The 17,837-nt window shown below is 36.1% G+C and overlaps 1 protein-coding gene across 1 annotated transcript; it reads right to left on the bottom strand.

Moving 5' to 3' along the window:
• Positions 1 to 226: 226 nt before the first annotated feature.
• LOC149226199 (DCD domain-containing protein NRP-like) lies at positions 227 to 6,966 on the bottom strand. The gene is made up of 2 exons (XM_089380133.1): positions 6,607 to 6,966; positions 227 to 364 (listed from the first exon to the last, which is right to left on the bottom strand). The coding sequence occupies exons 1-2, from the start codon at positions 6,964 to 6,966 to the stop codon at positions 227 to 229; spliced, it is 498 nt and encodes a 165-aa protein (XP_089236259.1).
• Positions 6,967 to 17,837: the final 10,871 nt, after the last annotated feature.

The raw sequence follows: 17,837 nt of genomic DNA on the forward strand, positions 1-17,837 counted from the left end.
TCTAATTCCCTATTTCTAATACCTTCTTCCCTTAACAATCTCTCCTCTCTTTCAGCAACAAAATATAAATCACTGACACGTCCGTTCATTTTATGTTGCCTCCCATGTCTCTCTTCTCTTGCAACATTCGAGTCGATGGAACGAAATAGGCGTGACAAGCGGAAATACAAATATAATTAATCACCACATCATGGATTCACGTTATAAATTCTATTCTTCATCTTAATTATGGGATGATACTCACCTGCTCTGCACTCAGTTCAAACTTGAATTTGTTTCCTCCATCGACATAATTATCTTTGATGGCCTTTTTGAATACTTCCTCAGACAATGGCACACAATCCCTATCAATACGAAAGCGAACCTGCACATAGGGAAAATATGTTAAAATAATAATTTCCACTGCAAGTTTATTTGCGATGCGATCCATCGCAGATCGCAAATCGCAAATTCAAATTTCTGTGCGTTAAGTCCTCCAGAATGATGCGATGCGATCCGATCGCATATCGCAGATCGCATCATATGTGTGTGCCCCAAATTTTGTGTTTCGACCAAATGGGATTCTGCGATGCGATCTAATTAAAGTCAATGGGTGAAGTATGGGCCAGCATTAAATGAAATTTAACATGAAGTAAAAGTTTTACTTTACCGCCAGTAAGTGTCAGTAAAACAGTAAATGCAATTTACTGTGGTTGGTAAGTTTTGATGAAGTTTTTAATTTTATTTCAGCGGGAGTATGGGTAAAAACATTTAATTCTTTTACGGAAGCATGGCAGTGAAGACGTGAAGTAATTTCTTTTTGGGTTGTCATATATATGTAATGTTTTTTTTTGTTGTTGAGTTAGTGCGTGTGAGAAGAGGGGAGACGCAACAGCGCCCAAGTAATTGTATTGTAATGCACAGCAGTGCGAAGAAGTAAAAATACAGAACGCAGCAGCGCGTGAGTGAAAAAGAAATGTAGTAGCAGCAAAATAGAACATACAGCAGACACAGCAGTCTGAGTCTTATGTTTTTTTTGTAAATCCCTCTGTGAGAGAGGAAGAACCATAGTTTGTAACAGCAGTTTTTATTAATGAATAGAAATTTGTGGTGTGTGTGAAAACTCTGTCTGCTGCAAATTTTTTTTGGTTTCCGCTGTGTTAAAGATCCTGGAGAAAACAGACAATTGTCTCTGTGTCCAGTTTATATTGTTTTTGGGATTTTCACAGAAAAATCTCCAACAGTGGTATCAGAGCTAGTCCAGGCTCTTTGAAGGCATCAAAGAAGCTGAAGGAAGGATTCTTATTGCAGCAACTTCTCCAGCAGTGTGAAGACTCAGGCAAAAGAATCCAAGGTATTTCTCTTAAATACTTGACTGTGTTTTGAAGCATAGTTAAGAGTGCAAAAATGGCTGGCACAAGCACCAGCAATAGCATGGGTATGCAGCTCCCATTATTTGATGGTAAAAACTATGACTATTGGGCAATAACAATGAAAGCCTTGTTTGCTTCCCAAGACTTATGGGAAATAGTTGAAGATGGTTTTGAACAACCAGCAGATGAAAATGAGTTTAATGCATTAACTCAGGGAGAGAAGGATCTGTTAAAGAGCTGCAAGAAGAAGGACTCAAAAGCCCTTTTCTTCTTGTATCAAGCAGTGCATGGAAGCGTGTTTCCAAGGTTAGCAGCAGCCAAGACATCCAAAGATGCATGGCAAACTCTTAAAACAGCCTATCAAGGCATGGAGAGAGTGAAGACAGCAAAGCTACAGTTGTTGAGGAAAGATTTTGAAAACCTATGCATGAAAGAGTCAGACAATATTGACTCATTCTTCACTCAAGTAATTGACCTGGTCACACAAATAAGATCTCATGGAGACATACTTGAAGATAGGAGGATTGTGGAGAAAATATTGAGGGTCTTACCCTCAAAGTTTGATGCGATTGTTACCACCATTGAAGAGACAAAGGATCTCTCACACTTTTCAGTTGATGAGCTTCATGCATCACTGATCACACATGAGCAAAGGTTGAGTAGAAATGAAAACTCATCTCTAGAGCAAGCCTTCAAGACCCAGATGTCCTGTGGAAGAGGAAGAGTTCAAGGCAGAGGAAACAAGAAGGGAATAGGCAGAAGCCAGAACAGAGGCGGAAGGAACAGTCCAGCGAATGCTCAAGGAAGAGGCAGTAATCCAAATCAGAACCAAGGTCAAGGCAGCAGCCAACAAGGAGGACAACATCATACTCAAGGACAAAGGTATGAAAAATCTAATGTCCAATGTTACTATTGTAAAAAATATGGGCATTATGCCAGTGAATGTAGAAAGAAGCAGCATGATGTGAGTAATAGCTCTAGTGCAAATATTACTAGAGAAAATGTCAGCCAAGATAATGTATTATTAGCTTGTAACATGGCTGAAACAAATAGTGAAGATATATGGTTTCTAGACTCCGGTTGCAGCAACCATATGACAGGAAACATAGCTTTGTTTTCTGCTTTAGATCAAAGTGTGAAGTCACAAGTCACACTTGGGACTGATAGAAAAATTTCTGTTATGGGTAAAGGAGAAGTTAAAATATTTACAAAGAAAGGTGAAAGGAAAACCATAGCAGATGTCTACTATGTCCCTGGAATGAGATGTAACCTCTTGAGTATTGGACAGCTTGTTCAAAAGGGTTACAATGTTTTCTTTGAGAATGATGTATGCACCATCATGGATATTCCACCCAGCAAGCGATGCATTGCTGAAGTGAGGATGACGAGGAATAGAATGGTCCCTCAAAGAATAAGGGTAGATTTGAAAAACAAAGATGCAATGGCAGCAGTTACCCAAGAGGCTTTCCAAAGCCAACCAAAGGATGAAAATTGGTTGTGGCACTTGAGATTCGGACATCTCAACTTTGGAGGTCTTAACTTGTTGAGCAGAAAAGGAATGGTAAGAGGATTACCATTGATAGAGAAACCAGACAACCTTTGTGAAGGCTGCATATTGGGGAAACAACATAGAGAAAGTTTTCCAAGCGGGAAAAGCATAAGGGCAAAAGCACCCTTAGAAATTGTCCATTCAGATTTATGTGGACCGATGCAAAATCAATCTTTAGTAGGCAGCCAATATTTTCTAACATTCATTGATGGTTTTACAAGAAAGACTTGGGTTTATTTCTTGAAGAACAAATCAGAAGTGTTTGAAAAATTCCGAAATTTCAAAGCACTCGTGGAAAATCAAAGTGGCCTGCGTATTAAAGTCATGAGAACAGATAGAGGAGGTGAGCATATCTCCAAAGAATTTTTATGTTTTTGTAGAGAAAATGGAATCAATAAGCAATTTACAGCTAGGTACACCCCACAGCAAAATGGAGTTGCTGAAAGGAAGAACGGGACCATTATGGATATGGCGAGGAGCATATTGAAGGCAAAGCATTTGCCAAATGATTATTGGGCTGAAGCTGTAAATTGTGCAGTGTATATTTTGAATAGGTGTCCTACAAAAGCTGTAATGAACAAAGTGCCGGAAGAAGCATGGAGTGGGAGAAAGCAAGGAGTCACCCACATGAAAATTTTTGGATGTGTGGCCTATGCATACATTCCTGATCAGCTAAGGAGGAAGTTGGACAGCAAAGGGGAGAAATGCATCTTCATTGGATATAGTGAAGAATCCAAGGCTTACAGGCTGTATATCCCATCTACCAAGAAATTCTTTGTGAACAGAGATGTTCAGTTTATTGACGAGGAAGCTTGGGATGGAAGCATAGAGAAAACAGTTAATGTTAAAAACTGTTTGTCTCATGATGAAGATGATGACGAAATGGTAGAAATACATCCCCAAACAGCAACGCCAACACAAGGACAACAAGGAACACCCTTGAGGAGAAATGAGAGTGCTTCTCCAAGCACACCACAAGGAGGAAATTCAAGTGCATCTTCAAGCACTTGCACACCGAATGAACGAGGTAAGAAGTTCAGAAATTTAAGTGACATTTATAATGAAGGAATGAATTCCTTATTTGCCTTGTATTGTCAAGTTGATGATCCTATTCATTTCGAAGATGCTATTAAAGATAAGAAATGGATAGAAGCTATGGATGAGGAGATTAATGCCATAGAAAGAAATAAGACATGGGATTTGGTTGAGCTACCAAAAGGTAAACAAGTCATTGGAGTCAAATGGGTCTATAAGACCAAGTGCAATGCTGAAGGCAAAATTGAAAGACACAAGGCAAGGCTGGTTATCAAGGGATACAAGCAGCAATATGGGAGAGATTATGAGGAGACTTTCGCACCGGTTGCAAGAATGGAAACCGTGAGAACAGTGCTGTCCATAGCAGCACAAAACAAATGGAAAGTCTACCAAATGGACGTGAAGTCAGCATTCCTAAATGGAGTGTTAAAAGAAGAGGTGTACATTGAACAGCTTCTCGGCTATGAGAAGAAAGGCCAAGAGCACAAAGTTTGCAAATTGAAGAAAGCTCTTTATGGGCTGAAGCAAGCGCCAAGAGTGTAGTACAGTAGGATAGATTCCTATCTACTGGAAAATGAATTTGACAAATGTGAGGGAGAACCCACAGTCTACATCAAAGAAAAGGATGGTAAGATTTTAATTATTGTCTTGTATGTTGATGATGTGATTTTCATGGGTAATGATGATCAGCTCATTAAGAATTTTAAATCAGTCATGAAGGAGGAATTTGAAATGACTGACATGGGTTTGTTGAGATACTTCTTAGGCATAGAAGTAGATCAAAATGAAAAAGGAATTTTTATCTCACAAGCTAGATATGTAAATCAAGTGTTGGGCAGATTTAACATGCAAGAATGCAAAGCAGCGATCACTCCCACAGTAATGGGATTAAAACTCAGCAGAGAGGACAACAGCAAGGATTTTGATCCTAGTTTGTACAAGAGTATTGTTGGCAGCCTTATGTATTTAACAACAACTAGGCCTGACATAATGTATGCTGTTAGTTTGATTTCCAGATTCATGGAGAGGCCAAAAGAGGCACATTGGCAGGCAGCAAAAGGAATTCTAAGGTATGTCAAAGGTACAAAAAGATTTGGCATTTTGTATACTTTTTTAGAAAGTTCAGATTTAGTTGGCTACACTGATAGCGATTGGGCTGGAAGTGTGGATCATCAGAAAAGCACTTCCGGTTATGTCTTTCCCATGGGTTCAGGAGCCATTTCATGGGCTTCCAAGAAACAACCAATTGTGGCGTTGTCTACAGCAGAAGCAGAGTACGTGGCAGCTATAGTAGCAGCATGTCAAGGAGTTTGGATGAGAAGAATGTTGAGAAGCTTAGGCCAAGAGCAGGCAAAAGCAACAGTTATTTTCTGCGACAATAGCTCAGCTATTGCGTTGTCCAAGAATTTTGTGTTTCACAAGCGAACGAAACACATTGATACAAGATTTCACTACATCAGAGAATTGGTGAACAATGGAGAAATTGTTTTACAACATTGCAGCACTCAGGAACAGGTTGCAGATATTCTGACCAAGCCATTAGACCAGAAAAGTTTTGAGTTTTTAAGGAAGCGTCTGGGTATGATTGATAACCCAGCAGTTGAAATTAAAGGGGAGTGTTAAAATAATAATTTCCACTGCAAGTTTATTTGCGATGCGATCCATCGCAGATCGCAAATCGCAAATTCAAATTTCTGTGCGTTAAGTCCTCCGGAATGATGCGATGCGATCCGATCGCATATCGCAGATCGCATCATATGTGTGTGCCCCAAATTTTGTGTTTCGACCAAATGGGATTCTGCGATGCGATCTAATTAAAGTCAATGGGTGAAGTATGGGCCAGCATTAAATGAAATTTAACGTGAAGTAAAAGTTTTACTTTACCGCCAGTAAGTGTCAGTAAAACAGTAAATGCAATTTACTGTGGTTGGTAAGTTTTGATGAAGTTTTTAATTTTATTTCAGCAGGAGTATGGGCTCAAGTAATAGCTGGTAAAAACATTTAATTCTTTTACGGAAGCATGGCAGTGAAGACGTGAAGTAATTTCTTTTTGGGTTGTCATATATATGTAATGTTTTTTTTGTTGTTGAGTTAGTGCGTGTGAGAAGAGGGGAGACGCAGCAGCGCCCAAGTAATTGTATTGTAATGCACAGCAGTGCGAAGAAGTAAAAATACAGAACGCAGCAGCGCGTGAGTGAAAAAGAAATGCAGCAGCAGCAAAATAGAACATACAGCAGACACAGCAGTCTGAGTCTTATGTTTTTTTTGTAAATCCCTTTGTGAGAGAGGAAGAACCATAGTTTGTAACAACAGTTTTTATTAATGAATAGAAATTTGTGGTGTGTGTGAAAACTCTGTCTGCTGCAAAATTTTTTTGGTTTCCGCTGTGTTAAAGATCCTGGAGAAAACAGACAATTGTCTCTGTGTCCAGTTTATATTGTTTTTGGGATTTTGACAGAAAAATCTCCAACAAAATACACTATACGCCACCTCCAGTTGTTGCAAGAATTCGGAATTTCAATTCATAATTCATAATCATTTTCACAGCTTCGTGGAAAACCGTAACTCAGAGGGAATCAATGGTGGAGCATAATATGAAACAAATGGGTCTCAACATGTGCACTTGATTCACAAATTAGGTCAAAGAGAGGAGGACAGAAAATTATTTACCTGAGCAGGAAACGACCTCTTAGATCCTCTGAAGGCATTTTGTCCTACCTCGTTGCCACCCCGTGATGCAGCTTTATAAATGCCATACATTAATCTTAAGTCGGAGTCAAACAAGAATAGCTTCATTCCAGGATGGACCTTTTGTACAAGCTCCATTTTTGCTGATGGCATGCCAAAAATATGATATCGGAAACAATCCTGCTTAGTGGCTGAGTTGCACATAAATATGAACCCAGCAAATTTATTCTTCCCGTGAGAAACTCCATTAGGGTTGCTTGTGTCTGCAACATCTACACGATCAACTTCACATCCTTCTTCATTTTTGAGGTCCTTTTGACTTTCGTTATTTCCTTGTGCCATAATGTCGCCTGCAATTTTGCCTAGCTGCATAAACAAATTGATGAGCATTGCATTAAAGTTCACATATTAGACTCATTTCAGTTCTAGTTTTGTCTTTAATTTGTGCCTTTAAAATAAGCTCAATTATGCGAAAAAAAAAGGTGGAAGTTACCTCTGGGAATTGCAATGAAGCTTCTCAAACCTTCCCGATAATTGAATACAAAGCCGAATGATATAATAAGTGATCAGGACAATCGAAGAATAAGCCGAACGATATGGAAATTGATGAGGACAATCGAAGAGTGGATGTGTATATAGTGATGAACAGTGAACAATATAAAATATCGAGTGACAGTTTGGAGGTGGTCGGCTCCTTAGCCGGCAGGTCGGACAGGAAATGGCCTTAGTGATGTTAAGTTTTGGTGGGTATTTTTGCGTCTCGGCAAAATTTATGCGCTTCACACTTAATTAATGTACCATGTTTGTATCCTAAATGTTTCTAATAATATACATTATATTGCACAAAACTCATATATAATTAAATAATAATTAATGTACCACGTTTGTATCTTAAATGTTTTTAATAATACGCATTATATGGCACAGAAAAAAAAAAAACTTAAATTAAAAACCATGTTGAATAAAATAAAAAACCATGTTGAATGTTGAATAATTTGTAATGTATTTATATTTTGATATTTGGTAATTTTTTATCAACTATTTTGGTTTATTTTTGTTCTAAATTAATGAGGATTTGGGATTAGTTCGAATGGTTGATTTGATTTGTATAGTTTGCACAATATAAATGTATTTCAAAGATTTGGGCTCAAAACACAGAATCAACTGAGAGAAATTATGCCCCTTTTATATATAATAACTATGAATCAATATGGACTCACAAAGCATAACAATAATTCCTATATTGAGGGACGATGTTATTACACTTCAACCCAAATATAATATTCAAACATTGTAAAAAATAGAAAAAATAATAAATTTATTGAATTCAATTTGTTATAATCATTTCGGTTGCTTAATCATCATTCACTTGGAGAGTCCACTAGGTTCAGTGGTTTTGGCCCAATGTCATTGTCAAAAAAAGAAAAGTCAAATTTTGCGAGTTTCTTTGCCAGAATTGAGACTTTATTGTTAAGCTTGTCCATCTTATCCATTAGTTCATCCATGTAGATTATCATTTCTTACTGAGTCTCTAGTCTATCTATAAGCACCCTACCCACAAGAGTTTTAATATGTCAATATAGATCAACAATTTTCATGTGGGATGAAAACTGATTTCAATAAGAGTTTCCCACATCAAAAATCTACTCCTCGGTATCCCAATCAACCTACCTATTAGGAATGCATGTTCTAGCTTGTTTAACTTGGTATTCAACGTCGTAAATCACTCTCAAGATCGCTTCAACGATGATATCCATATATCTAGCCATGACAACATGAGCCACAGTTTGAGCAAAGGTCTAACTAGCAGAGGGGGGATGCATCAATGGGAGTAGTAGGGCCGAGACAACCTCTCATACCTCCATGTTGAGTAGGGGATATAAGACATCTATCCATGACACAAGAGGCATAAATAGGGAGAAAACAAAGGTGGAATGCATAGCAAGGGAGAAAAAAAATGATGCTAGTGAAAAGGTTGAGGGAAGAGACACGAAAGAAATCAGGGGTTGCACTATGAACATGAAGAATAGAGATAAAAGGCCAATAGAGATATGAGAGTTAGAGTAAATCGAGGCTTAAGAAAACTAGGTAGAGAGAAAATGGCAAGGTGAAGGGAAATATTTTTAGGGAAAAGCTCAAAGGACAGACCATAAAAATAGACAACCCAGAATTGATAACCCAAGGGAGGGGATAAAAAATTAGAAGAATACTAACCAATGTCAGTAATGTTCAAAATAGAGATAACGATGATGCCAAACCTAAAATTTATTAGCCATGTTCACGATGAAACAAAGGTGACACACTTTGTGTTGGTTAATTTCCATTTGATAACCACCACCAATCCTACATTCATTAGAAGCTCCATCATAAAAATTACATTGGGCTTCCATCCCCTTAAACTAGTGCACTTCCAAGATGGAAACTCTAATTGTTCCCTTGAGAGCCCAAAAAGAGATAATTTGTGATATCATAGGCAACAAGGAGAGCATCAATTAGCGTGTTTATAACCTTCTCCCATAATCTTTCATCATGATACTTATTCAATTACCCATTAGTTCACATATAAATGTCATCGAGTTGCTTCGACAAGCCAAATTCATAACATATTGTTCTTCCCTATAATCCCACGCCACAAACACCATTACTTCAACAACCTCCCACGAACTAGCCAACTTCCGCATTAGGCACAATAATAAGTAATCATGTTGCATGCATGTTTCAATTTGGTAGGTATTTTTCTACCCCTCCTTAATTGCATGGAACTCATTTCAATCATTAGAGGATGCCCCCAATCCAAACACCTACAATGGGGAATAGGGATCAAATCAAGCAATAAGAGGGATCAAATCCTGCGAGATGGAAACTTATTTTTGAGTGGGATGGAAAATAATGGGCATGTTGTCATTGGCATGCACAGTGAAATCATTGCACATTAATTTTGTTATATTTTATCATGAAAGACTGCACTTATATTTCCACTTAATCAAAGAAATGGAAAACTAAATCTAATTTTATCCACACCTAGTGGAACAAAGGTGTAAATAAAATGACTCAAAATTGTTGGAGGTGCACACGTATTAATATATTTTTTGAGAAGAGGATGAGAACATTCTGCTAGGGTTCAAATTCAATGTTCATATTCCCTACAGAAGGGTCTTAACACTCTCACCTTTTTTCTCAGGATTTTGTTGTCTTAAAATGTCCCACAAAATCAATAGCATGAGAAAGGAACTTCGTCCCTATTTTTCAAGTGTGGCAATAGAACCCCAAGATTCCATGTGATATCTGGATGTATAGGAAAATTCAATGGAATATAGTGGAGTCCCAAATGTCTAGAAGGATGGTAAAATGAATGATTGGTCTCTGCTTATTCAAGGATATCTTCATCAATATTATTGCAATGAAGGGTTGTTATCCTCTAGGTTAGAAACCAAAAAAGATAGGGATAAAGTCCTATGATGGCATTCTTGGTACATTAGATACAATGGCGTCTACCTGAAGGTCCTAAAAAATTGGTCCCTGAAATAGAACCATGAGAAATAAATGTGATCCATGTACAAAAGATGGACTCCTAACAAGTTCCTTTGAAGTACGATTGATGCCACAAGTACGGGAAATTTGTAACAAACTAAAAAAAACTGAACAAATTTTCAACATTTAGAGAATAAATCATTACTAAGCAAACGAGGAAGAAAATATCCTTAGAAAATATCAGCATTACAAGAAGCCAAAGGGAAATTAGGAAGGGAAGATCCTCAAAAAATACCAACAATACAAGAAACCTAGATAGAAGTATCCATCCCATTAGACAATGAAATATCAAAAGAAAGCCCTCCAATGGATCCTGAAGAGGGAAAAATATCAGCAACAAATAAACATTATGTAAGACTGCCTAAAATCCTCTCCTTCAAAGGGTAACACTGGCCAAAAACGCCCCATGGAAATGCAAGAGAAAAGATGGACCCTAGGATATTATCAAGAACCAGAAACACTGAAAACCATAACCTACAACCTATTGAAGCGTGGCTAATATTCACTCCAAAAGAAGACCCAAGGAAACCCAAAAGAAATCATATAAAATAGGTTCATAAAGAAAAAATAGGAAGGATAAAAGCATGACCACCTAGTTAGCCATTTTCTATAGTGCACAGTCATAATTATAAGTCCGGCAAGCAATGGAGATTCTCTCATGGAATTTTAAACTGGAATAGAATCAGTACCAAAGAGAGGCAAAGTTAAATAGCTAATAAAATTTGAAAGACCTGTTTTTTGTTGTAAAAAACCAAACCTAGCCATGAAACTTTTACTTTTGAGTGTTTTTGTGGGCACGGTTGTAAAGAGTGAAGAGGGGCTTCAAGAGTGATTTCCTTCCATCTATAACCCAAGATTCCTTCACTTTGAAAAGCAAACTATGTTGGAACACTATATTTGATTCTCCATTGTTGAGAACTAAACCACTGGAACATTTTATATATTTAATATCCATGCCCCCAACAACTAGCCACGAGTTCCACCCATAAATTCTTAAAGGATAAACTTGTGAATAGTGGTTGGGACCATCCTAGGAAACATGATGGAAAACAGGTCAAGAAGGTCTCGGAAAGGAACATGAGATTGACTGGCTCTAGTAATAGAAAAAGGTTTTTTGTCCTAGAAAATAAAAAACTTATCTCTGAAGGAAAAAAGGTTAAACAATGACTTCAAAAAATCATAAAAGGTGTAAGCCCAGAGGTCTACATATGCCTCCCATCATTAACAATGACAAAATTTTAAGAGTATGGAAGTGAATTAAACATGAAAAGGGAAGTGGTTGGACAAGAAGGAACAAAGGGACCCTATATTTTCTCATCACCAATCCAAAGAAAAATAAGAGACATACATCAATTTTCAAAGTAGCAGAAGATTTTAAATTTCCAGTTAAAATCAGGGTAACATGTACGATGAAGAAAAACCTAGACAATCATAAAGGAAACTCTTGAGAAAGTTTCAATCCTGACACATGCCCTATGATGGAAACTTGATGAGGATAATATAATGAGATTTGGTGCTTGAGATGATGTCCAACATGTTAGCACTCCGTAGTTTTCCTAGGTTGAGGAGGAAAATGTAGAGGTAACCACAAACCTCTTTTCGACAACAATCTAGCCCTTCTAGCCTAGAGAGGGCTCTCTCTATGTGAATTTACAGTCAATTATATGACTAAATATTTCAAATTTGAGGCTGGTTATAAAGATAAAAATATAGGTTTTAAAGTTGTGGTTGTAGGGTAAAGGAGAGGTCCATTATGAATGGAATCATGATAATGTTCAACAATCAATCACAATGAACAAAACAACTTGAAACATGCAAGGTAGGAAAATTCATGGATCTTAAAAAGTTGTTGTAGTATGGGTGAGATGAATGAGAATGAGGATACTTTATATATAAAGCATATAAAGATGAGTTTATATTTAATTTTAGAAGAAAAACATAGAAATTGTTTGAAACGCCAGAGTAGAGTATTGTGAGTAAATTCCACTCATAATATTCTTGTGAACTATTAAGACGGAGAATCCATGTAAAAAATGAGGAAAGAAAAATTTGCAAAGAGAGAAACATCACCATTTATCTGACACAAGAAACCTGAAACAAAAATGTCTGCCTATTGCTTAATTGGTTACTTGAATTGGAACTCCACAACTTACAATCTCAAAGATCATATTTTTACTCCACTATCAACCCTTTCTACATTCAATATCATGCACTATATACAAAATATTGTTTCTAGATCAAAGGAGGTCGAAACCCACCTATCCCCAATAGATGGAACTGATTTCATGAAGATAGGAATGGAAAAACCACTACTCTCGAAACTAGAAAAGAATCTTTGATTATTACTTATAACCTTGCTCACACTACCAATACATTGAAATTGTGCAAAACATCATGAGATAAGTTTTTACATGATAAAACATAAATAATGACATGATTTAAACTTTCATTTGCCAACATTGAGGTAAAACATTCAGTCCAACAAATTAAATTGTATATGTGCGCAACACTTGACTATTCCTTCTATAATCGCATAGATGTCTACACTTTGATAAAAAAAACTCCTATTTGATTCCATGTTGATTGTAATAAAGGTATTCATGCTCTATAAGTAGAAAATTGTTTCCAAAAGTGTCCTTTTAGAGAAAGATTAGTCCTGCTGCTCATCATGTGTGCATCACCTATGGGCAGCGACTATATTTCTAGAATATCTCCTAAACGGTGAATCAGATTGAGCTTATTTTTGTTAGCACATTGATACAATCATAATTATTCTCCAAAAAATATTGAGCTAAATCTCAAGCACAGATTTCAAGAAAATCCAAGAATGGTTGTAGATGTCGGTGGCTCATTTCTCAAAAACTGTGAAATCTTTTAATCTGAAATTAAGTGGGTTTATTAATATTATCCCCATGCATATATTTCACAAAATTCATGGTCAATGGATACACATTTTAAGAGATATGGTGAAAATATGTTGATTGTGTGCATGCGCAACACCATCTAGTTTTCATGGTTTAAGCAATAGTGGGGTCTCTGAATAAGATGAAAATGTGGTTGATGATGCTAACACTATAATAGTGATAAAACACACGCCTCTCAAGCCTCCTTTCGCTAAAAAAGAAAAACATTCATCTCTATACCAAAAACCCTAACCCTAATGCTTTGTCAATAATGCAACAAACTTCTGGTTGATGTCTAGAGCATATGAAAATGTGAAGAATGAACTTGGTGGATGTTTCTGAAAGCCAAGAATTCCTTGTAATCCTCCACATGGTCTAGAGTCTTCTTTAGTTACAATGATGCCCCAATTTAAAAAATGAAACACCACTTGCGATGATGAGGTATGATCTTGTAAATAACATGACAACTGACTCATAACACCTCACCAATGACCAACAACCACTTATTTTTCCAAATGTCATTTTAGACTTAATCTTTATAAGATTATGACTAAAATTCACAAATTGACCTAAATACATAGAAAAACCAAACTGATAGTGATTACTATGACTATAGGATGCTAACACAACATCAAAACCTTCGAGCAATGAACAATGGTCCAGCCATTTTGAAAGAGGCTGAGACTAGCAAGGATTTCAGAATGCAATTCTTTCCACACTTCATTATTTAACCAATTCAAAATCCACAAATTCAAGGATCATAACACAATACATACTGGAGAGTGTAAACATATTGATTGGTGATGGAAAGCACATGCTGACCCCAACAACAATAGTAAACCAGAATCCAAGAGATCCACCCCCTTTCAATAGATCTAGTCCATGGTAGAAAAGAATATTTTTAAATTTCTATTATCAAATTGACAATATATCCAAGCATATCTGTCATATTTCTTAAGAGATTCAAGTTAAGAAAAATATATGCTAGATATAGATCTCAACATATTGTATAGAGGGAGCTAAAAAAATCCATTACATAGCATGACAATAAGATACAAAGAAATTCCACAACCAAATACCATAAAATATGTGTGTTTGTGTGTGTGTGTGTGTGTGTGTGTGTGTGTGAGAGAGAGAGAGAGAGAGAGAGAGAGAGAGAGAGAGAGAGAGAGAGAGAGAGAGAGAGAGATGATGGTGTAATAAACCCATAATAATCTTTTAATTTTAAAACAAGCAAACCTACAATATACATATATAGTCGCCATAAGCACACTTAGCATAAAGAAACGAAGATAAATTCTAGAGAGAGAGAGAGAGAGAGATGGTGGTGCAATAAACCCATAATTCTCTTTTGAGTTTAAAACAACCAAGCCTACAATATACATATAGTCACCATAACCACACTTAACATAAAGAACTAAAAAGAGATTATAGATATGATGTTGAATCTAAAATATGATATATCAACCATAAAGCTACAAACACAATCTCTACTTTCACAATTGGAATGAATCGATCCACCAGATCATTTTCCTTCATTTGAGATCCAATTCAACATAAGAATTCTACAACTTTATCCCTCTCACGTGATTCCTTAACTATACAAAGAGTTTCCAAAGGAGGAAGCAAAACATGTGCCTAATCCACCCCATCAAGATATGAAATGAAAAATCCCAATTCTTCTACCATGGTAGGAAAAACCTCATCATCATCATTATTATTTTCACTCAGAAAAGGGATTAATTCATGGTTCTCTCTTCACATAGAGCAAGAGCAATTGTTGAAATCCTTTGAATAGAGTTAAGTCATAAATTATTTTCCTCATTCTTTAATTCATCAATCATAATGTCAATTGGATATAGTGGCTCATCAAGTGTCACCATTTCCTTGCCCTAGATTCACAGGAAAAAATAATAAGCACTAAAGCTAAGACGAGCTATCAAAATTTTAAATTGTTGGACTTAGTTTTTTAGATCCCCATAATACTAGTGTAGCCACCAAATTGTTATTGTTTTTCCCCATAGAAGCCCACTATTGTTATTACTATGCCCTTACATTATTATTGTTATGTAGGCCCTAATTATATTTTGGTGCCATACAATCCTAAATATACCAAGCAGGTCTTGCCATTTGAATTGTCCAAGAATTGTTCATTTATGTGATTTAAAGGGAGGTTTACCCATTGAAGTGGCTTATTATATAGTCTTTGACCTATATTTTCTTATGTTTATGTGTTATTTATGATCTAGATATATAACATTTGGTATCAAAGCTCTTGATCCTAGGGTTTTGTTGCTTCAAATGGGTCATTGTGGAATTTTCACTATAACTTTTTTTTTCTTTTTTTTTTTTCTACAAATCTCCAAGCCATGAAATTGATAAAACATAAACATGGAATATTAATGAACATTTGGACAAAATTTGACATCCTGGTTCCATATATTTTTAGAGGTATGGTTTGAGGAAGCTAGAGTTTTTTCATGCTCCAAAATTCAGTCTCAAACAAGTGTTCCAGGGAAAACCATCATAAATTCCTCTTTAAGCATTGGAATTGAATTTTCCAATTTATTTTAAAATCAAATGGACTTTAGTTTCTTGGGTACGATATTCTGGGCTGAAGGTTAAAACAATGACACATGGTACTACGTACAATTTCAATTTAGTAAACGAGTCCATAATCAAGCCGTCATGGGAGATTTTGCATAAATTTACCTTGAAGAATCTAATATTAGTATAAATGGTTGGGTTGGAAGTAAGATACAAAGAGCTACCTCAAGACGCAATTTTAGATCTTGGGATATTGAAATCATTGAGATATAATAATTTCAAGGTCATTTAGATAAGCAAGCTGTTAGGTCCCTATACTACTAGTGTAACCCCTTATTGTTATTAATACAACCCCCTAATTATATTGTTGTGCCCATATAGTCCCCATATTGTTATTATTGTGCCCCATAGAAGCCCACTATTGTTATTATTGTGCCCTTATATTATTATTGTTATGTCGGCTCTGATTGTATTATGACCCCTTAGACTCCTATATAGAAAGGAGGTCTTGTCATTTGTATCATCCAAGAATTATTCATTTGTGTAATGTAAAGGAGGTTGCCCCCCCAAAGAGGCTTATGTTGAAGGCGTTTATCTATCTTTTCTATCTTTTTGTGAGCTGGTTTCATAACATTTGGTATCAAAGCTTTGGATTCTAGGGCTTTGCTACTCCAAACAGGTCATCGTGGCATTTTAACTATAACGTTTTTTCTGCGATGTTTCAAAAGCAAAAAAAAAGCCCATTTGAGAGGAAAGCTCGCTGAACCTCGGGTCTGAATTTCATATCTTGTGTTGCTATATTTTAGGATGTATGGTCCGAGGAAGTTAGGATTTTTGCAAGCTCCAGAATTTTATCTAAAACAGGTCATCATGGAATTTTCACTATAACGTTTTCGCTACAAAGGTTCAGAACCTAACAAAAAAACTCATTTGAGAAAAAATCGGTTTGAACCTTGGGTACAAATTCCAAATCTTGTCTTGCTATATTTTCGAATATATGATATGAGGAATTTAGGCTTTTTGCAGACTTCCGAATTACATCCTAAATAGGTGACCTTGGCAAAATCCTCATAACTTTCTCTTTGAGCATCAAATTGAAATTTCGTAAGAAGTTAAAGAAATAGGACGGACTGTATTTTGTTTGTGTATATTCTATAGAAACTAAGGTTGAAACAGTAACACGTGGAACATCGTACAAGTTCACTCTACTGAAGTATTATATAATTAGGTCATCATGGGAGATTGGGAATAAATCTTTCTTTAAGAATCCAATTGTGATCAGACTTGCGGAGTTAAAAAGAGGACTCGGGGCTATTATAGTTCGAAATTTTAGAAGTTAAAGATACGAAAGTACATAGTTACATTCATTTGAAGATTGAGCTCCTAAAATCAAGAAAAAACGAGATGAGGAAGTATGATGGCAAGGATCCAGTAAATTGGATACTATAGATGGAGAAATATTTTGATCTACATGGTGTACCATTATTACAAAAGGTGCGTATTGCATCTAACTATTTATAACCAAATCAATGTTTATGGTATAAAGGGCTTTGTTCTCATAAACCACTTGTCACGTGGTCAATTTTCATGAAGGAAATGATAGCACATTATGAGGATACAAAGAGAAACACCTTCTTTAACCAATTGATAAATCTCAAACAAAAGGGTTTAATGGCAAAGCACATTGAGGACCTCCAAAAATTGAATATAAGGGTAAACGATGTTCCAGAGAAGAAAATGGTTGATGTCTTCATAGGGACTTTAAAGGATAACATTCAACATGAGGTTTGTCTTTGGGAACTTGATTCATTGGAGAAGGCATTCAGGTTGGCAAGAAAAATTGAAAGCGAAATTATGGAAACAAGGAATCCTACCACTCATGACTATAATTATGGAAGTGTTTCTCTCCTAGCCTTCCACCACCTACAAGGTTTACACCACAACAATTGGAAGAAAAAAGAGAAAATGGGCTTTGTTACAATTGTGATAGCAAATACACTAAAGGTCATACGTGTGCTGAGAAGAAATTATTTTACATAGATTATGAAGAGGAGGAAGAAAAGGATCAAGAAACATCAAAGGAAGAGGATATACACCAGGAACCCACCCTAGAGAAAGAAGAAATGAATCTTACCATATCTTGTAAAGCATTGGAAAGAATTACCACTCCTCAAACACTCAAGATAGAAGGACATATCAAGAAGAAAAAGTTTCAAGAAGTGAAATATCACA

Source organism: Pinus tabuliformis, chromosome J, assembly GCF_031772625.1.
Source record: "Pinus tabuliformis cultivar Carrire ecotype Pingquan chromosome J, CPIR1, whole genome shotgun sequence".
NCBI classification, from domain to species: Eukaryota; Viridiplantae; Streptophyta; class Pinopsida; order Pinales; family Pinaceae; genus Pinus; species Pinus tabuliformis.

Excerpts from the sequence above, each read along its gene's own strand:
- LOC149226199 (XM_089380133.1), bottom strand. The coding sequence starts at position 6,966 with ATGGCACAAGGAAATAACGAAAGTCAAAAGGACCTCAAAAATGAAGAA. Across the intron at positions 365-6,606 it reads AGAGGTCGTTTCCTGCTCAG|GTTCGCTTTCGTATTGATAG; the intron begins GTAAATAATTTT and ends CCCTATGTGCAG.